The 23,143-nt window shown below is 40.5% G+C and overlaps 1 protein-coding gene across 1 annotated transcript in view; it reads right to left on the minus strand.

Moving 5' to 3' along the window:
* Positions 1-23,143, minus strand: part of LOC136866814 (inactive dipeptidyl peptidase 10) — a 1,081,356-nt gene that overhangs the window by 81,464 nt on the left and 976,749 nt on the right. Inside the window, exons 9-10 of the mRNA XM_067143919.2 lie at positions 6,641-6,764; positions 1,879-2,108 (exon numbers count right to left, since the gene is read on the minus strand). Of these exons, the coding sequence (XP_067000020.2) occupies positions 1,879-2,108; positions 6,641-6,764 (354 nt within the window). The remainder of the gene's footprint in view (positions 1-1,878; positions 2,109-6,640; positions 6,765-23,143) is intronic.

Raw genomic sequence — 23,143 nt, forward strand, 5'->3', positions numbered from 1 at the left:
GTCTTATGGCGACGATGAGATAGGAAAGGCCTAGGAGTTGGAAGGAAGCAGCCGTGGCCTTAATTAAGGTACAGCCCCAGCATTTGCCTGGTGTGAAAATGGGAAACCACGGAAAACCATTTTCAGGGCTGCCGATAGTGGATCAATAAATCAAGCAGAAAAATTGTTCCACCTAATTGATACTGTTTATTTTGCCTTTGGCAAATTTAATTTACAAGTAGCACAGGTTTCGTTTAGATTCAGTAAACATCATCAGCTACACTTTTTTGGTTTGAGTAGTAAATCATAAAAGTACAGAGAAATATCCTAAAACAATCCCTAATATATTAAAAAATTAAAGGTTGAACCTCTGAAAATGTGGAAGGGGATGGGTGGGAGTGGGAGATTAAGAACTTAGCCATCTCCATTTTGGTTAAAACTTCTGGCTAATGAACATTTCTAAAAACAAGTTACCATTTTAACAGATGACTAGAAAATGTCTTTGATCTATTTATGTTCCCATAACATAGAACGCAGAAATGTAAACTGCCTTCTTATAGTACCGTGTTTGAACTGGAAATTCCTAGTTGTATGTTGAGGCTAAAATTATTTGTGGTGGAATTTAATGTTACTCGGAGAATTCGTAAGTTTGTGCAACACCTCATTTACTCATTCAATACACAAACAGGTGTTTCAGGGAGGAAGGAGTCTGAAATTGCTCTTGGTAAATTATCAAAGTGTAGTAAATAAGTAATTAAAATTTGGTACATTGATGGAATATTATGTGATTGATGTGGCGATAGGAGTGGAAACATGGTTGAGAGAAGGGGTGGGTAATAGAGAAGTATTTCCAGGTTGTTATGTGTGTTAGGTATAAAAATGGGTTTAAAAAAATGCAATGTAAATTTTAATCTTATAGCAGTTGTTGAAGTAATTCCACATACTGTATATGAGTTGATTATGTTGGTAAGTACAGAAGATATTGTGAGTAGTATTTTGTAAGTAATATATATTCTGCCTGCTGTCATTTCTTGATGGATGCAGTACTTTTGCATCCATCTCTTGGCACAGGCCAGAGCAAAGTGTAGCTTCCACTGAAGTTCCAGTCTCACCCATGGCTGTGACAATATGGAAGCTGCTGGGGTGTGGGTCGTGCTGAGTAATGGCATTCAGAGCACAACCAGTGTGTCTGAGTGTTATGAAAGGTATTGCTCATAGGGTCAGTCATGCTACAATAGCACTGCCTGCCCCAGTGAGGAAAGCAATGGCAAACTACCTCACTCCTCGTCTTGCCTAGTACGCCTCATTTAGGTACTGCCATTGGTTTTTATGGTTATCCTATAACTGTATAGCCTTTGGTGGTGCTATTTGAGGATCCAACCAGCCTGTGGGCTGATGACCTAACAGACAGACATAAATTTATTAGGGATGAACTGTGCATTTAATAGAAAAATTGTTAGTGTAAATTGTATAATACTGTAATTTAAGAAAATGTCTTCTTCTCTTGTTAATTTAAAATTTAGTGCTGGATAATAATGTATTTTTGGGTACTATTTGCTGCCGAGGTAGACACCTCATTTGAAAATAGAGAGATTTTCATTTGATTTGATTTGATTTGTGTGGCCACTCCACTCGGTTTGCCGGCAATAATGGCTTGTGTGAAACTACACTCAAAACATGTGCTGAGAAGTATCATTTTCTGGAATCAAACCATTTAATTTGGCTTCCCAAAATTATTATGATGCATGCCTATGAAGAAGATGAAACATTAATGTGCTGCCATAATCATGAGCCTTGTTATTGATTTGGTGATGATACATGTAACTTCATTGCAAGTGAATAATGATTTTTCAGTTTTATTTATTACCACACTCAAAATTCAAATGATTTTTAACTTACACATAATGGTTCTCTTCATCCCAAAGAATAATATTAGTCACTTCAAAGGCACCTGTAGTAAGGGGAGTGACACGATGTGTTTCCACATCTACGTGACATACATGTTTGAAGTAGCCATTCTCAGCATCCCTCACTGGAAGGCGTGCCATGAAAGACTGACCATCTGCGGAGAACAGTGGTGGTTGATAGATGTCCACCCAGCCACGTTCAGTAGCTCGTTGTATGTGAGTCTGCACAGTATTGGAAAAATTACAAAGTTCATTGTTCACATTTTCATTTCATTTATAGAATAACCTTAGAAAGAAATAGACAGTATATGACAGAATATAGAGAATGTAGGAAAAATGGCATGGGCAATTATATTATGAAATTCAATATCCACATTTTTAATAAGCTTAGAAGGAACACTGGTACACTATGTAGGAGTGGTGAATTTTAGTGTTTTGAAACCAGAAATGTGAAATTAGTACTACGTATGACTTCCTCTGTCATTGTTCAGGTTTCTGACACACTGTGGCCTGCTTGCAATCAGTACATTGACATCATCTTGAAGAAAAAGATCCCATTCCATCTGGGCAACTTTACTGAGATCTTGGAGTATTTGTGGAGGTTGTGGATGATCCAAAAAACAGCCGTTTTCAACCTGTCCCAAAATGCTCAATGCAGTTATGTACAGTGAATTAGCTGGCCAATTCATATGGTTGATATCTGCCTCTCTCATGAAGTTTCTTACTGATGCACCTTGATGAGGGTGAGCACTGTTGCTGGAGAAAATGAATTCAGCACCATATTCATCCCTAAAGGGTTATGCAACAAATCGTTGAAGAATTTCATCAATATACCACTAGACAGTTAATGCCCCTCGAATTGGTATCAAACACCCAAAACATTACACTACAACCTCCAGATGCATAAACCTCTTGATCATACCAGTACTTTTCACTGTATCCTTTAGTCTCCACACCCTTTGTTGACGTGTATCTGGTCTAAGTGATATCTGTGTTTCAACTGCTAACATGATATTACGCCATTCATCCAACCCTGAATAAAGATGTTGGATGGCCCATCTTCACCTATCAACACGATGATGATTCTCTAGTGGAACACATTGAACTCTTGAATGGGCACTATGCAGCCATCTGCGTACAGTTTGTGCAGATACATGGACGCCAATTACCCTCAAGAAGTTATCTCGTAATTGTTGAGCAATCGACATTGGTCTTCTCTACGCTATTATGCGGATATTCAGATTTTGACGTGGTGTTATCACCCTTGGTTGACCTTCCCTCGGTCTGTCAGTTACATCATTGGCCTCACGGCACCTATTCCAGTTTTGACACTGAACTTTGAGTAACTCCTACGATGTGTAACACTGCTGCTTGTATATGTTTACCCTGAATAAGTGCCACAATTCTGGCTCAGTCAAACTGATAAATACACATAACACATGAAATGTAAACACTAGATGAAGCTCATTCTGCACTGTATATGCTGCTGCTAGTCTTCACCTGAAATGGTATAGTTCAGCCCAGGCTCAACACAGACCATAAGAGGTGACACCTGGTGCCTTGTAAGCAAGCAATTGAATTACTGTATTTGTGCTCTTTACCGCTTACAAAGGATGACACGCCCTGCCACATAACATGCCTGATCCCACAATATTCCAAACTTTTTAACATGGATGTATTTTTGGACTGGGGGTCTATCTGGAATTTGTGTAAGCAATTTAGTATCAATAGTTTTGCGTCAACAAAAACTGATACTGTAACCAGGCAACCAGTGCACATCATATTGGTGGAAGAACAACACCATTTTGGTGGATGGAAAGGGTGTTTTTGGAAGATGTTGATGTTGGATGAATTAGACTTATAAAGAGAGGCAGTAAACAAAGCAATGGTGAATAATTTTAACATTCATTAGAAAGAAAACTTGAAATCAAATATTTGGGAAGATCAGCTTCCGCTTTTGAACATATCTCAGGACCGATCTTGTACAGGTACTGTAAATCGTTTTATACAGCATTCAAGCCTCAACTTTATTTTTGCTACAAACATTTATCAGCAACTCCATCAACTTTGACTTTTGGTTTAATTGGGTGTTGGTTTTATACTTAATGCTAATTTTACATTTATTTTATCTCAAAATGAATTAATATGCAGGGGAAAATGTTGTACTAATCCCATACATTAAAATAATTAAATATGTGAACTCCCATCACCATACTTCTTGAGCTGCCATTGCCATAGAAATGTTTTTGTCATGTTTCTGCAAACGTTCCTTGGGACTCCAATGTGCATACAGAACAGCCACGAACATCTACAGCACCACATATCTTTACATATGTCTCTATTTATTTTCATTTTTTTCTCTTCATTTCATCATCATCATCGGTTTGCCCTTCCAGCGAGCCGGGTAGGGTGTTTGAAAACGAGCGTCTTCCAAAGTTGCCTATTCAAAAACATTTCGTTGTCCAAGACAGATTCCAAATTCCATCCTCTTCTCTCCACGTCTTCCCTCAGTTGGTCCATCCATCTTCTTCTTGGTCTTCCAGCTGGTCTTCTACCTGTTATTTTCTTTTCCAAATAAGCACATGGTAACCTTGTGCTATTCATTCGTTTAACATGCCCAAACCATTTAAGTCCAGATGACCTCTTTCCTCCATCAATTCATTTAGACCTAGGTTAGATCGGATCTCATCATTTTTCACATGATCAAGTCGGGTCTTTTGGAGGGCAGTTCTAAGAAATTTCATTTCACAGGCTTGAATCCTACTATAATCCTTTGATGTTAGTGTGCAGGTTTCCAGAGAATATGTAAGGATAGGAATGAAATATGACTTGTACAGGGTCATTTTTGTTCTTTGTGGGACTTTCTGATCCCATAGTAGGTGTCTAACGATGCTGTAAAAGTTAGAGCCTTTGGTTACTCTGTTTGTTATTTCTCTCTCAGCTCTGTTATTACTAGCGATTACGCTTCCTAAATAACTGAATTGGTGTACTACTTCAACTTGGTGGTTCTGTATTTTTATGTTGCATTCTGTATAAAGTCTGCTGATTTTTAATGCTACTGTTTTTGATGGGTTCAATTTCATTCCATAGTCATCAAACTTCTTACACCATGCATTCAGATTATTTTGCACTCCCTCCTCTGTTTCATCTCATATTGCCACATCGTCTGCAAACACCAGAGCCTGAAGATCTTTATTACCTTTTCCTTTTAGTTCCTTTAAAATGGTATCCATAACTGCTATGAATAGAAGTGGTGACAAGGCACTTCCCTGTTGTACACCTTTGGTTGTATTGAACCATTCAGAGTGACCATCTCCAATTCTGACACAGCTTTTACAATTACTATATAGCATTTGGATCTTCCTAATAAGGTACTCCGGTACACCAAGTTTTCTAAGACTTTTCCAAATAGTTGATCTAGGAACATTATCATACGCCTTTTCAAGGTCCATAAACACAATAATTAGGTCTTTTCCTCTTTCCCAGTGTTTCTCTGCCAACATCCTCAAAGCAAATATCAGATCTGTTGTGCTTCTTCCAGTCCTAAAACCATGTTGTTCCTCTTCTAAGATAGGCTCTAGTATATCCCTTACTCTGGCTTCAATGATCTTCTCCATAATTTTAAGGCCGTGTGATAGGAGGGTAATGCCTCTGTAATTTTCACTTTTCCTTCTACTCCCTTTCTTAAAGATAGGAACTATCACCCCTTTTGTCCAATCTTCAGGTATTTCATTATCCTTCTGTATTGTTCTGAGAACTCTATACAGCCACTGTATTCCTGGTGGACCAGCAGCTTTAATCATGTCAGCTGTAATTTCATCAGCTCCTGCTGACTTACCACTTCTCATCCTGTGGAGAGCTTGCTCTACTTCTGTCCATGTAATTGGGATATCTTCCTCTATTGTTTTCTGTCCTACATCCTCAACAGAGATCTCTTTAGGGCCATTTAGGAGCTTGTCAAAATACTGCCCCATTGTATCCGTGATATCTTTCATATTGCGAACTATATTCCCATCTGCTGTCTCCAGGGCTGTAATCGATTCTTTATCTGATCTTTTACTTTTAACTATTCCATATATCATTTTCATATTCCCTTTACTGTCTTCTTCCAGTTTAGTTGTAAATTCTTTCCAACTTTTCTCTTTTTCTTCCCGTACAATTCTCTTGACTTCCAACTTTCTGTATCTATATTCCATTGCTATCTCTTCCAATTTATTGTTGTCTATTTGGTCACTGTTGAGTCTTCTGTCAGACTTAGCCACATCAAGAAGTTTTTTGGCTTTATTCCTTTTCATTATGGCTTCTTTCACTTTATCATTCCACCAAGATGTTCTTTTCTCTCTCACTCTTCTGCTTGTTCTTCCACATATTTTATCTGCACTACCAACCAGACTTTCCTTAAAATCATTCCATTCTTCATTACCTTTCTTTGTGTCTGTTACTGGTATTTTAGCTCTGATTTCCTCTTGAAACTGCTGTTTGACTTCCACATCTTTCAATTTCCAGTCTTTAATTTGTGGTTTTTCTCTTCATTTGTGTTTATGAACATGTATGAAGTAAATATTGTTCAGAATGAGCTTGATTGTTTAATTTTCCCTTATTTGTTTCAGTTTGTTTGGCAGTTCTGTGGAAATGAATTCTGAAGAGGTACTTTTCTCCTTCCCCTACCCCCCCACTTCCCCCAAAAGTCAGCTGGCAACAAATCTCACGTGTACTTTACTTCTTGAATATAGTGAAGAGTACAGGTAACTTACGTTTTCACATGTCCATACTGAGCCCCTACAGAGTGAAATAACAGACACGTTTTGTCTTCTGTTCATCCACACTACTGCTACTTGCTGGTTAGGAGCCCAAGTCACTGCTGTGAAATAGTGATCCCTGCAACAAAAAAATAAGTAATTCTGTACACAAATGTAGACTATACAGGACTGAAATGTCGAAAATAGTGAAATTAATAGTCAATAATATTCTGTTCATATACCTCATATGTAAAGCTTAAATAACCAAACATACATGAGTTGAAAGTCTATGTGTATGTTGCCTTTAATGAAAATAAGCTTCCCCATCAGGTTCTTGGTGAGACTCTTGGATCAGTCAGCATTTACCGAGTACGGAGTTTATATTTGAGAGACCATACAAGAAAAATTACAAAACACTTTCAAGGACAAGACTCTGTTTTCTCCTAAGGCTGACAGCAGTTCAAAGCAGTTAATGGTAGTAATGTTCTCGAAGACGACCGCAGAGAAGGCAGTTGAAAGCCCCCCAACAACGTAATTCATTTGTCATTATATAAAGTAAGTAAATTGTTAACATCGCTATGTAGACCTAATCAATATCAACTTTGAAGATTATTATTATTATTATTATTATTATTATTATTATTATTATTATTATTATTATTATTATTATTATTATTATTATTATAACACCGGGCGAGTTGGCCGTGCGCTTAGGGGCGCGGCTGTGAGCTTGCATCCGGAAGATAGTGGGTTCGAATCCCACTGTCGGCAGCCCTGAAGATGGTTTTCCGTGGTTTCCCATTTTCACACCATGCAAATGCTGGAGCTGTACCTTAATTAAGGCCACGGCCGCTACCTTCCAACTCCTAGGCCTTTCCTAACCCATCGTCGCCATAAGACCTATTGTGTATGTTGCCTTTAATGAAAATAGTGTTATGTAGCCACTAGCAAAAATTATTATTATTATTATTATTATTATTATTATTATTATTATTATTATTATTATTATTATTATTATTATTATGCCGAGTAACTCAGATGGTAGAGCGAGGGCCATGTAGCTGTAGGCTTACATTCGGAAGATGGTAGGTTCCAATCCTACAACCAGCAGTCCCGAAGGTCGTTTTCTGTGTTTTAACATTTTCACACCAGGCAAAACTGCTGGGCTGTACCTTAAATAAGACCATGGCCGCTTCCATCCCGGTACTAGTCCTTTCCTCCATGCCATCGTCGCCGAAAACCTTTCTGGGATACCTAGTGTGTTGTTAATAATAATGTTATTTGTTTTACGTCCCACTAACTGCTTTATTTTCACGGTTTACGAAGAAGTCGAGGTACCAGAATTTTGTCCCGCAGGAGTTCTTTTATGTGTCAGTAAATCTACTGACACGAAGCTGACGTATTTGAGCACCTTCAAATACCACCGGACTGAGCCAGGTTCGAACATACCAAGTTGGACTCAGAAGGCTAGCGCCATACCGTCCGAGCTACTCAGCCTGGCAGTGTGATGTTAAATCGCTAGCAAAGGTATTACTTTCTTGAGAGACAATAAAATTCACCAAGCAATCGTTCTGCGAAATGCCGACCCCAATAAAGTGGGAACAGGCCAGAAACCAGAAGATTCTTTCTACGCTATGGACATATCAATCGAGCACTTAACAGCATAGAAATGAGGGGCAGAATTTCGCTTCAGATTGACTGCCGTATTCACGAGCATCTCAAAAAATCCGTGCTTCTTTAGCAAACAAGGCGACTGATTTTGTATTACTGACAGACGCAGGCCAATAAAGCCGCCATACACTATTCGTTAATTGTAAATACTAGTACTGTAATCTACCCTCCGAAACTTAGTGCTCTGCTTGTTGCTAGCATTGCATTTGGATTAACCGTGTATTTTTATGTTGTAATCCGTTGTAAACCTAGCATTCGCAGCAAAATCCAACTGAAGACTGTAGTCCTACAAATTATGATCACCGGTTTTCAAATGATGTTGACATAAACATAATACATATGTCGAATTTGTACCATTATGTGGGGGCGGTAGAATACAGCCACGAATCCCCTGTCTGTCGTAAGAGGTGGCAAAAAGGGACTCTTAACTTGCGAGCGTGGGTTGGTGACCACGGGCCCTTTGCTGAGTCCTGGTATTGCTTCCCCTTACTTGTACCAGGCTCCTCACTTCTTCTGTCGTATCCGACCTCACTTGATCAACTCTTTTTCTTTTCCGACCCCGACGTTATTAGAGCATTTGACGTTCGAGACCTAGGGAGTATTTCATTTTCACGAGTTTCGTGGTCTTTGTCTTTCTTTGGCCGATACCTTCAGTTTTCGAAGTGTCGGATCCCTTCCATTTTTTCTCTTTTTCCATTTTTTATATCAGTGTTTAGTACGCGAATCCTCTAAATTCAAATACACTTGTATTTGGTTACGCTCACTTAAAGACTCAACATGGCGGCTCCATAAGTAACATTCGTATGTTGACCTTCCTAGACTAATCTTGGAGTGCCTCTCCATCTGGTGCTGCGATCTGGTGAGTGAAAGAACTACTCACTAAATTGTTTTGTTTGGAACCCAACAGGCATGATTATGCGACTTGACCATCAATGACGGCTCGTCTATATATGAAGTGTTATTGACATAAATATGTCTCAGAGCTGGGGGCCATACGAAAATTTATGTGACGAAATAGTGTCATGTAGCAAAATGTAAGTGTAACCTAGCAACCGTGCAGGCCATGTCTTATGGCTGGCGGTCATCTGAATTTAGCAAACCGTTGACTGGTGGCCATAACCGAGAGCAGTGGCGGTTTCTGGTATAGCGCAATGGAGCAATGCACCTCCAGTTTATATCAAATTGTACTCAGCTACTTAATTTTCACGATTCCCTTGTCATTCTCAAAGCTCGTGCTAAGCCCATCTGTCCGTAATATACTCGTACTGGCTTTTAATTCATGTGAGCTGCGCATAGTCTGTGGCTGGAAACTCGTCTGGAATGAACCCCCATACAAGGCGGCATCTCCGTCCGTACTTAGGCGAAGGGACCAGTGAGGTGCGGGGGGAAGTCTGTCAGCATTAAGGCAAATACAGTAGAGACAATACACGACACTTAGGGATTTCGCCTTGCTAAAATGGGAGACAATTCGACGGTGGCGCTCCTAGTGACTTGACCTGAACAAATCGCGCTAAATTCAAATATCAATGGAAATGTATATACGGAAATGGATAAATAAATTACGTCTAGAAAGAAAGTGTTATTGAGATATTAACTTCGAAGTTGCTAAAGCAATTCTGGATAAATGAATGAAGAATTATTTAAAAGGTTATTATTCAAAGACTGAAATTAGACATATAAACAAGGTGTGAAATGGACTGCTGTGAAATGGCTTGATCTTTCATTTATGCATTACTTTTTTAGCTTTAGCATACCTGCCTGAAATCTTACGGTTGGATTTGTCTTTTTTCCTCATGTAAAAATAATGTATCGTCACATTAAGACATTTGTCAATAAAAATATCGGCACATTCCTTACACATATGATGCAATGAATTAACATTTAATAGCTGGACAATTTTCCTCTCAACATGAAGCCTACTAACAGAAAGGAAATCTATAAAATCCCGGCTTTAATCTGAGAAGAGGGATAAAAGAAAGAAAAGTTTGAAAATGTTGTCGATAGTGATGCTTTGAGGAATATTTACGTACAATTAGAGTAAAAATGTAACATACCCTTGGCTGTATAGTCGAGGATTTTTAAAGTCGCTGGCCTGGAAATGATCTGAACAGATCTTATAATTCTTATACAAGCGTAACGTCCCTTCTTTCTTGTACACTTTATCCAAATCGCTTCTGTGACATTTCAAAACCCACAGATCACACCTACAACACATCGGTATTGAAGGTTAACTGCTGCACTATACAATAAAATATGCGTATTATATTTTAACCCCGTTAAAACATGGGTCGAGCAGGTCAGAAGATTATGAAGTACTATAAAAATCTCTGTCACTGGAAGAATATATATGCAAACACAATATTACTTACATGTTCTTGTCACGAGGGAACCTGAAGAACGAGCGCGCATTTTTCTCTACTTCGTAATTACTGCAGCCAAATACAGCACATACCTTTCCCCTCATGTTTAGAGGAGATATCAAGGAATGACACACGCTACTATTCAATTATGTCAACTCCCTGAAAACGCATAAATAACACCAAAAACTTCACACAAAAATACACGTGCTCTTATGAGAGAATCAGTACCGTTCAGGTCTATCCGCTAGAGTGAGCTCCAATAGCTGTCCCTCGATATCTCGCTCAGTGTCGTGTATTGTCTCTACTGTATTTGATTAAGGCAAGACCTGGATATCGCAGAAAAGAATATCCGTGGTGTAGGCATGCGCAGTATGCCACTCTCTCAAGTCTGTCGCAAGTCGTGTTGTTGGGGTAAGAAAACTGTAATAGTATGTGCCTGCCATCTGTTGCCCTTACAGGAATTTAACCAGGCAGCAGAGAATAGTGCACATAATTAGCGCTAGTGTTGAACAGCATCATTACTACCAAAAGTCATATTAAATTGCCAAATTCCAATTGATACCTTGTCCCAAATATATCAATACTTACTAAACATCTATTCATTTGCCTTCTTTGGAATAATTACTTTTTTTGGAGAGAAACATAGCTTAAAAATCATTGAGGCAAAGAGTAGCGGGAAGGTAATACCAATGAAAACGCTAATTGACCAGCTCACACTAGTTCTTAAAATTAAGTTACGAACATTGTGAAAAGTGCGAACATTCATTCCTATAGTTTCCTCGTGTTTTTCAAGTGTGAAACTAGTGTTTGCAAACGTTTGTACTTAGCAATTATCATAATTCGTAACATTATTGTACGCTGTGCAAGCGTGTGAGTGTTTTTCTGCACCGTTGTGCCGTTCTGAAACTTAATTTTTAGGATATAAAGAAGTTACAATCTTTTGTCCGTGTCCGTGTGCGTGTGTGTGTGTGTTTTTGTGCGTTGTAGTTACGTCCACAATCTTTGTGCCCCGGAAAGGTAAGGAGCTACATAATGAGTTTGAACAGTGTCCAGATGTTCGCTCTTGAGCGAAAACTTGAGATTAAGAATGCCGGGCGCCCAATGCCTGATCTTGTTATAACGAGGCAGACTAAAAGTAAAAGTAAAGAAATCGTGCGTAAATTCAGAATGGATATATACAAAAGAACCGAGTGGATCTGTGGGTGCGAAGTTACTAACAGGTTGTTTTGTTTTTCGTGTTTATGCTTCGTGAGTGATGAAAGCGAAGGGACTTGGACCAAAGTCAGAGTGGTAGATTTAGGACATTTGTCCCAAAAAATAAAGAAACACGAAAGTTCTAAATCTCATATGCTTGCCCAGTTAGAATTCGATCTTCTGGGAAAACACGATATCCGGCAGCAACTTGATTGTGCTTACAGGCAGTCTGTCGGAAGACACAACGATCAAGTACGGAAAAATCGTTATGTGCTGTCAAAAATTATCGACTGTGTAAAGTTCTGTGGCGCGTTTGAGTTGGCATTGCGCGGGCATGACGAAACAAGTGAATCGTCGAATCCTGGCATATTCCGAGGCCTCGTTAATTTTAGTTCTGAAATTGACGTTGCATTAAAGGACCATCTGTCCAAAGCTACTGTTTTCAAAGGCACCTCGAAAGACATTCAGAATGAACTGCTTTCGTGCATGTTTGAAATCTGTCGCGAGAAAATAAAGAAAGAAATCACAACTGCGCCCTTCATTTCGGTAATCGCAGACGAGACCACCGATATATCAACTACAGCACAATTAGTTATTGTACTGCGCTACGTTCTTCCCAACGGTAAGCCAGTTGAAAGATTTTGAGGTTTCCTCTCACCCGCTAGTCATGATGCTAAGACAATAGCAGAGTGTTTAAAATCTTCTTTGAGCGATGTTGTTGATAGCCCAGATAAGTTAATTTCACAAAGTTACGATGGGGCGAATGTAATGAGTGGTCGCCATTCAGGAGTGCAAGCTCTCATCAGGGAAGATTTTAAGCATGCACATTATGTTCACTGTTATGCCCATTCTTTGAACATAGTCATGGCACAAGCGACAAGCCAGAATACGGATGTCCGTATATTTTTTGCAGATTTAAGTGAAATCCCCAGCTTCTTTAATAACTCCCCGCAGCGATCAGGTGTATTGACCGAAGTAGTTGGTAGAAGAGTACCTCATGCTTCAAACACAAGGTGGAATTTTAAATCAAGGACCGTTGAAGTAGTTTACGAGAACAGAGATGCCCTCATCGAATGCCTGGATCAACTAGAAACTACCTCTCGACAGCCTAACACCATATCGCAAGCAAGAGGTTTGCGTTTAAAATTGGAGCACCCGTTATTTCAGTTCTGGTTGGCTGTTTTCCATCAGATAATGCCTCATGTGGACATTTTATACAGTCAGCTACAAAAGCGAAATTCAGATCCGTTGGAAGTCAAAGGCGCACTTTCAGGTTTCGAGGCTGCTATAAAAATGGTTCGGGAAAATAAAATTGACCACATCGCTGACGAACATGATATACTGCCCCCGCCAGTGAAGGTATCACGAGGGCCGCTGCGTACCTCGAAACGAGTTGCGGCAAAAGAAGTTTGTGACACAGTCATTCTTCAAGCAAAGGAACGGTTTCAATTCACAAACCACCTTCTTGCAGCAAACTTGTTTCAAGCTGAAAATTTCGGCAGCTTTGAGAAGCAGTTTCCCCACTCACTTCTGTACAAAGCGTGTGAGGCCTACCCATTTCTCGACAAACCGAAACTGAGAACCGAACTTGAAATATTATACATGAGAAATGATTTTCGAACTGTTTCTGGGGCTACGACTTTGTTGCAGTTTCTTTTAGAAAATAAGTTGCAGAGTGTCTTTGGTGAAAGCATAAAACTTTTAAATATAGTTATTACTATTCCCATGACGGCATCTGAAGCAGAAAGGTGCTTCTCAACCCTGAAAAGAAGAAAGACTTTCTTGCGCAGCACAATGACCGAGGATAGACTTAATGCTCTTGCTATGCTGTCAATTGAAAAGGACTTGGTTCGAGACTCTGTGGACTTCAACGAAGCAGTTATAGATAAATTTGCATCCCTCAAGGAGCGCAGGATGGATTTTTTGTATAAGCTGTCTACATAGGGTAAGTCGATTGCGAAACATTTCTAATTTTGCATGTGGTAAATATCGGCATGTATTGTCTGCTTCTCTCGTATTCGATCACATTTTCAAAACTTCTATCATCTTATTTTGGGAGGTTACGGCCCACGACGGGAGAGGTGGACGGGGGGGGGGGTGCAATTGTTTCTTCTGTTGAACCCCCAGTGACGAAAGTCACGCGCCGCCACTGACCGAGAGACATATTATAACACATAATACTAGTATAAGTTACAAGTAAGCAGGTCAACAGAAAATATACCGCAAATCGTACGACATATTAACCTACCAACCTTACTTGTTCGCTCTGTATCCGAAGTGTCACGAATCACTCATCCCGAACTTTTTTTTCTCGGCCGGGTGGCCCACATCTCTACCCGCAGCCTAGTCGAGCTCAATAAAGCATAAATAGGCAGACGCCTAGTAGTTGGCAGTCGCCTCCCCACTACCACTAAACATGCCTTATGTACTCCTCCCTTGGGTAGATCTCTCTATACCAGAGATAGAAATATACCAAGCACTTAAAACGCAAAATGCCCACGTTATGAATTCTTTCCGCGTAACAGATGGCCGCACGAAGAAACCCTCAGAACACCTACTAGTGCAAGTCATGACTGATCAAGATGTGAGCCGCCTAATGCTGGATGGAGCCAACATAAGGAATTACAATTACGTTGTGATACCACCGCCGCAGACCATCCTCGACCAACTTCAAGCTAAGCCCGAATATATCCCCATCCTCCATGAGCCACCAATAAAAACAATACCACTCCCACTCTCTCTCCCTACCACAACTACCACCACAACCATCACAACCACTGCCAGCACCCATTCTACAACTATAACTACCAACAGCACAACCTGCCATTCCTCCCCGGTCATGACAACAACCCTCCCCCCTTCCCATCTACCAACCCCCCAGCCCTCAGCAGACAACGTCTGAAATAACTCTACAAGATTATACCGCTGACCACGTAACGCCGACCGTGCAAGATTACTCCGCTCACCACGCAACGCCGACCGAGCAGCCACCATCTTCCACGTCCACTTACAGCTGTGTTCTGCGTGGCATCACCCCGGACATCGCTACAAGGGACATCATCCATGAACTCCGCACCGCAGGCGACCCCGTGAAGAGGGCCATAAGGATACGTAACAACCATGGCCCTACTTATATGGTCCGGTTCCAACTACCAACTGAACGAGACGTACAACAACTTATCACCACAGGAGCACAAATTTTCGGCGAACACCACCGAGTGGAACCCTCCTATTCACCACCCCCATCCACCCGCCAACCACCAGCCACTACGCATCCTCGCCCCCGGCCACCCCCCACGCCAATCCCACCATATCGACAAGCTCTCCCACCTCTCCCTCACTCCAGCCCCTACCATCCACCCTCACCAACATTGGATCTACTTCACTTCCTCATCTCTTCCCTTCACAACTGCACAGCCACCCTACAACTCCTAACCTCACACCTACTCCCAACCATTGTCATCCCACCATTCCCACAGTCTAGTCTTATTCAAAATCACGTGTATTAACAATTGTAACCCTAATGTAATTGTAACCCAAATGTAAAATGTGTAAGCATGTAACATCTATGTAATCAAACCAATAAAAAGCACAAGAACGGACACTGCACCCTTAGCCAAGAGGCCAAACCCGACCCCCACATCTCCAAAATCAAAGCTTCTTCCTTTTTAACTTCAAACCACACCAAATCCCCAAACCCCGCCAAATCTCCTGGCCAGAGAGAAGGCGTAACCTTCTAGGTGGCCCGCCCCTTCCCTTCGGGAAGGGGAATAAAAACATCCTTGGTTCGCTCTGTATAGGAAAGGAGTGTCCCCTGCTTTGACTAGCGGCATTACCGCAAGAGAAACACAGTCAGTGCCTGGGCCCCATATTCCCTCAGTCGTGTTTGCCCTGTTATAGTGTGCGGAGTGTAGCCTCGTGGTGAACGTGACAACATAAAGGCACAACGACGCCATTTGGACCCCGTTTTGCAGCGTAGAATACTCGGCCGCCTAGAAGCAGGCCGGACACAGACGGAAGTCGCTGAATCCTTGAATGTGCCACAAAGTGTCATTTCCAGGCTTTGGAGACGATTTCGAGACACAGGAGATGCTAGTCGTAGGCCAGTACTAGGTCGATACCCTACAGCAGGACCGGTATCTTGCCTTAACCGCCCAACGAAATTGGAGCGCACCTTCAAGACAATTGTCGGCGGAGCTTGCAGCCGTCTCAGGGGTTGCCGTTTCCCGGCAAACTGTGTACTGGAGGCTCAGAACAGCAGGACTGTTTGCCCGACGTCCAGCGATGTGCGTCCCGCTCACTCCAGCACAGAGACGGGCCCGTTTACTGTGGAGCCGTCAACATCGAAACTGGACCATCAATGAATGGAGGCATGTGCTCTTCACAGATGAATCCTGCTTCAGTTTGCAGAACGATTCCCGCCGCACATTAATCTGGAGAGAACCGGGTAGCCGATACAACCACAGAAACATCGTGGAACGGGACCAGTATGGTGGTGGTGTCGTCATGGTGTGGGGCGGCATCATGTTGAATGGCCGTACGGACCTGCACATCTTGCCAAGTTTTGTTATTTGCTGTCAAAGGTGTACCTTATTATAAGAATCTTTCTGACACTGTTTTTTTTTTGGACAAGTTGTGTGACATATGGCGTGTGAGTCAGCTTTCGTTTGTTTAGCAATCCGTCTGACATTCCCATCAGGCGGTATGGCCTCGTTTAGTGATAATGCTTAACTTTTGGACACAAGTGTATATGGTCACTTGATTTTCCCGTAGGAAAATTTGACGCCATTTAAAATAAGTAAATTTAACTGTTTTAGTGCTTATAAGTGAATAAGAAAAGCATCTATTTTCTTTCTTCATTCAGTTTATACGTATTGAACCAGGAACGCCGATACAGCGCCCCGTTGAAAATACCCGCTGCGCGCGAGATTAGCCGACCGCAGCTGACGAACGAGGAGCGAGCTCGGAGCTGGTCGGTCATGGACAGGCTATGCCATATATAATATAGAATGTTCTATAGTTCCAGGCCTCATAACTCAATAAATAAAATTAGCATCACGATCTGGATAGCCAATGCTAAATTATGCATAATTACAAAGTCTCAAGCAAATCCGTGGAAAATTGACGAAGTTATTGCAAGTTGAATTTATAGGGAAATCTGACGCGACCAACTGATTTAGTATAAATTGAGGACCAGGCGACACGATAGACAGTGTGTGATTGGTCGGTAGATTCAGAGTGGGTTTCGGCCCTTGGGTTTCGTCCCTTAAGTGGCCACGGCTGGTCCGTGGTCCAACAGCTCTGTACTCTGACCGGCCAACCGAGCAGAGGAGAGGTGGCCACGGCTCTACTGTGGCTCTACGCCTCTGCATTCGGGAGACGGGACAGGGCTGGACCTCACGGCTAGCCCCAACCTTCGGCTGTCCTGAGAATGGTTTTCGTGGTTTTCCATTCTCCTGCACTATGGCGAATGCTGGGTCAGTTCCTAGTATAGGCCACGACCACCAGCCCCCTCACCTTTTCCGCACAACTCCTTCACCGTAACAATTCTCCCGGCCTAAGAGACGGCATAACCGTCTCAGAGGCCCGCCTCCTCCTTCAGGGGAGGAATGAAAATGTTTAGTAGTAGTAGTGTGTGATTCCACAGCCTAGCCGTGCTGGCTGACTGTACGACGGTCGATGATGGAATTCTACCAGTGTGTTACTATGACCTTCGACAGAAATCCATCGCCATAAGGTAAGGTAAGGTAAGGTAAGGGTGTATTCTGCCCGAAGGCAGATCCGAACCTCCGCAGAGGTGTGCTAGAGCCGGAGTTTACGTACGGTAGGATGGCCAGTTCCTTTCTGCTCCTCCATTACCTTTCCCCCCACCAACAGCGCATGGCAACCCATCTAAATCTTGACAACGCCCAATGTTGCTTAACTTCGGAGATGTCACGGGATCCGGTGTTTCAACACGGCTACGGCATAAAGGTGACAATATTTTCTATGTTCATATTCTGAGTAGTGTACGTCGGACTTGCATTTTTCAAGTTATGTTAGAACTGTGCATTTGAACTTAGATTTTGGAACTGTGAATTCAAACTTAGTTGAATGTCGAGTGTTAATCTTACGACTTATATTTTCAAGTGGAATTCAAAGTCTTTCTTTCTCTCTTTCTTTCTTTCTTACTTTCTTTCTTTCTTTCTTTCTTCGAGTGGAGATGTTGACTCAGCTTTTAAAACAGTGCATAAGACTTGTGGCCGGTTTCACCAAGCTTCGTTTATGAATTTGACGACTGTTTAACTTTGACGATTCGTTTATCGTCCATTTTTTTCGTTTCTACAAGGCCTGTTCACTCTATAACCAGACGCACCGTCAATTTTGATGCGCCGATTTTCGACCTTCAAACACGACGATTCGTTTAAAATGGCGGTTCTAAGGTGTAAAAACTGCAGTGTTCAGTACTGGTTGGAAAATAGAGAACTTTCTTAAGTGTTTTGGCATTTTACAGACAATGTTAAAGCATTTCACTAAAGTTATTTAGAAGATCATGAATGTGGGAGACAATTTTGATTTTGAATTACTGTACCGGTATATAGACTTACTGGAAACTCTAGGACCTGAACGCGCAATTCCTTACCGCAACGATAATTTCCTCTCAGTGGATGACTTCAATTTCGTAACTAGGTGCAGACTTTCCAAGAACGTAGTATTGCAACTTTTAGAGCAAACTGAAAATAGGCTGGAATATCCTATTAACATAAACCATCCGTTAAGATCCAAACAATAACTACATTTAACTCTTCGTTTTGCAGGTTCTTTTCGATTGGCACTAGCAAATGTGAATGGTGTATTTAAATCAATCATCTGTCGCTATATTAGTAAAGTTTATGAAGCAATTGGTTCCTTGAGACCCCTGTATGTGAGTTTCCCTGAAGGTGATAAAGGTCATTCAGTTATTCGGGATTTTTTAAAATGATAAACAATTTCCCTGGAGTAATAGGCGCCGCCGACTGTACACACATACCTGTACTGTCTGCTGGTGGGCATAACGCAGAAATTTGCCGCAACAGGAAGTCCTCGAGTACAGCTTTCGACAGCGTAGACATTGGCATTTTACTTGTAAAACTGATGGCTCTACATTTTTCTCAGGGTACGATTGCTTGGATGCATTTTTTACCTTCACGGACGTCAACAATGTGTGAAAGGTAATAATGGAATCATTTCCTCGTGGCGCCACGTGAACAAACGAGTACCTTAAGGCTCTCTACTTGGTCCTCTTCTTTTCGCACTCTTTGTGAATGACATATCACCAGATTTAAGACACTGCATATACTAAATGTACGCTGACGATCTTCAACTCTACACAGAATGTACAGCTCGAGACCTTCAGGAAAATATCGACTTACTAAACAGTGACTCACAGGTTGTTAGCGATTGGTCTGCTGCGCACGGCCTGAAATTGAACCCTACAAAGTCGCAAGTAATCCTTCTTGGCCATCAAAGTCAAATGACAAGTATACCTAATGTCTGTTGCCAGAAGAATCTCGACGTTATCATGGACGAACGCATGACTTGGTCTGCACATGTCTTACATATCTGTCAAAAAGTTTACTCAGCTTTGCATTCTTTATATAATTACAATTGTATATTTCCAATAAAGATTAAAAAAGAAATTAGTCGAAGCTCTTCTTGTAATGCCACATTTTGACTATTGTGATGTTGTTTTCAATGATGTGAGGGCGCAATTTTCCCTAAGGTTACACCGTGCTCAACATGCATGTGTGAGATATATATGCAGTTTAAGAAAATATGATCTCATGTCACCATCTTTCCTAAAACTAGAGTGGTCGCGACTCAATGTTCGTTGCAACCACCATGCCATGTCCCTCCTCCACCGAGTTCTTTCTATATTTTCCCCATCTTACCTCTCTTCGTGTTTCCATTACTTCTCAAATGTTCATGACAGACATACAATGGCTCAAGCATCCAACCAGCTCGTCATCCCTCACCATCGAACTGCCCCATATAACAACTCATTTTCTGTGTTTGCCGCATGAGAATGGAATTGTTTACCGGATGACGTCAGAGGAATACCAACTACAGTGTCATTTAAAAGAGCGTTAAGGGTACAGCAGGATACGAGTGAACTGTGCACTTCTGGTCTTTCATTGATCGCGCTATTACAGTATTATTATTATTATTATTATTATTATTATTATTATTATTATTATTATTATTACGGGGTTACCTGTGGACCAGCAGAGGTGATAGAAGGTGCCGGGGTGAATGGGTCTAACTACAAATTCATGAATTGATTAAAACTTTAACAAAGGTTATATTTCTTTAGGATTTCTGAAATCAACAACAGAACTTTAACAACTTTTCACTTAGTGAGATAACAATGACATATCAGGTACCATGACAAAGTTTAGACAAAGCAAGAAAATCCAAAATTTAGTGACTGTTTAGTAATGAGGGCTTCCAGCCCCTCACTTCACAATTATTGAGCATTCAGCTCAAGATTTACAAAGACACAAAATTATACAAGGGCAGAAATCCCTCAATACAATGGAGCACTAGCTCCGTAACTTACAAAATAAAGCCTCCTAGAGGCACTTTTGCAACACTTGAAAAAGAGCTAACGTGCTCTCCGTTTTCCAAGCCTCTCCAAGGCGATATCAAAAAATACAACCACTTGCCATCAAGGCACAATTTACAATTTGAAACAGGGGTATCTAGTACCCAACCTATTGGGCCGTAGCGGAAAAGAACAGGTTATGAAAATGGCCCGAAACACAAATGAAAGGAGGCGAATGCTTGTGCTCCTAGATATGAACACTTAAAACGTAAAGGGCACTGGACCCATGAAACAGGGGCTATTCCCAAACTATGGAGGTGACTCATATAAGAAGAAATCAAAGACATTACGAAAAGGACGAAAACCAGTTACAAAACGTAGTCACCTCAAACCAATATGAAGGGGATCTCGAGAGGGTACATCACTCTCTATCCCCGATTCACAGTTAAAGATTTATGAAGTTATTACATAAGCCGGCAGAAGTTACATTTACAGAAAAGTAGGTTACATCGTTAAAGTTTCGGACCTATCCCTCGGGTTAAACTGCGGAGCTAGCAAGAAATAAAGATGTTAAACGGCCATTACCTTGCTGAAGAACTGCTGCCTGATGAAAGAGGCGCCTCCCGCCTCCTGCTTCACACACATACTTAGTTAGATGTAGATCAAATGGCCAAGAGACGTGAAAATCCGCAGTTTATAAACCCTCGGGGAAGGTTCGAGACCTTTCATGAATAATCAAGCCACACCCTCTCACTTTATTGGTTACTCAATATTACTAAAGAACTATATATAACAGTAGACCAATATGCCAACCCTAATTATAATATTAATGAAATAACAGATAAAACCAATATTTTATTTAATAAAATCATCCCTTTTATAAAAAACTATTATCTGAGAACAGTCAATAAACAACACCACGCGCAATCCACAGCGCAGGAGAAAGACACGACTAACTCCACCTCTACACAGTTAGCAACTCCCCTTCCCCACCCCTCCATTCCCCTCACGACAACAGACACTAATACCACAAGTTCACGATATAGTACACGCCAAGCTGCCAAGCGATACACTTCCCAATCATCTCACGACAGTAAGTAATCTCTACACACACACACACACACACACACACAAGTTTAACACTTTAACATTCTAATACGCTTCTAATTGATTTCATTTACTTTTTACAGATAGTTAGCAAGTATCATAGACCGAAAAAGAACCACCTACAACAACAGCTTTCATAACCCCAGCAGTACATTCATCTTCAATCTGTATATTTAACAAGACAATATAAGTTTATAGTGATTGGACTTTAGCAAATAGTGGCCAATAGTGCCCCATTTGAACTTGGCATGTACACGTGAAGAACAGTACTTCATATGAAGATTTACAAATTTGCAGGACTGCCTCTTACCTTTTAACTTGCATATTGAAATGTACCATTGTCTTATGTTGCATTTAATGTATTTTACACAGTACATATTTGAAGAGGTCATTCAATACAGGTTTTAATTACCTGGCATTTCATTTCTCAACGCAATCTCAAATTCAGATTCACATTATTTAATTTGACAAAGTTTATATAAAGTATACTACCCCATTTGAAATTGACACATACGCATGAAGAAAGAACAAAACTTCATATGAATTTCACAAAACGTATATGATTGTCTTTTACCTTTCAACTTTTATATATTGAAGTGTGCTAATGTCTTCTTTGCATGAAATGTATTTTTTAAATAGCATATAATTGCAGGAGTCATTCAACAGAGGTTACAATTACCTAGCTTACTATTATTTCAAACGCATTTCACTTTGTTATTGTAATTTCAACTTCGAATTCACATTACTCATTTTGACAAAGTCTAAGCCTAATAAAAAGTATACTGTATAAGCACATGCGGCTACATTTAAGCATATTTAGGCGACTAAAAACAACGCAATATGAAAGTCCTTTTAAAGAACTATTACTAGTAAAACTTGAACGTTAATGCTATATTCAAGGCCAGGTGTAAACAACAAATTTTATCATGTGTTATAATTCTTTTAATGTGTTAAAGATAGATATCTTTTTAATATTCTTGATCCTCTAAACTTAGATGTAAGAAGCAGAATTTCACTTCTAGACATACTACCTAATGTCTATCAAACATGACATGTTTATTTGTAAGATACAACTGTTAAAACATGTATTCTAATGTGTATGTAAATGACAGCTGAGGATGACTTGTGATAAGTCGAAACCGGTCCTGTTTTAAAAAACATTATTAAATTTAGTATTGATAAGGTGGATCTCTTTCTTTCTATGACATACTATAGATATCAATACGGAACATCATGCAATTTATTAATCAAGATCTTTCTATGACATACCTTAAAGTTACACACAAAATCGAAGAAGCAGCCTGTGATAGGCCGAAAAGTAATTACAGAAATTAGGGATTGGCTAAATTCAAAACTGGCGGAAGGAAAAGATCAATATTGCCAACCCAAAAACGAATGATCATAATTTAGTTAGAAAAACTTAAGAATACAAAACTTCTTTAAATCAAATTTCATCCCCTTCGCACCAGGGTGCATGATCATAGTTTTTGTAGCGACATCTGTTGCAGAAGGTCCAAACTTCTTGATAAATGGTACACAAAACACGTAGAATTTCATTCAGTACATGAAACTTCAAAATAACAAAATTTCATTAGATTTCTGTAGTGACATCTTCCGAGTAAC

Source organism: Anabrus simplex, chromosome 3 (genome assembly GCF_040414725.1).
Source record: "Anabrus simplex isolate iqAnaSimp1 chromosome 3, ASM4041472v1, whole genome shotgun sequence".
NCBI lineage: Eukaryota > Metazoa > Arthropoda > Insecta > Orthoptera > Tettigoniidae > Anabrus > Anabrus simplex.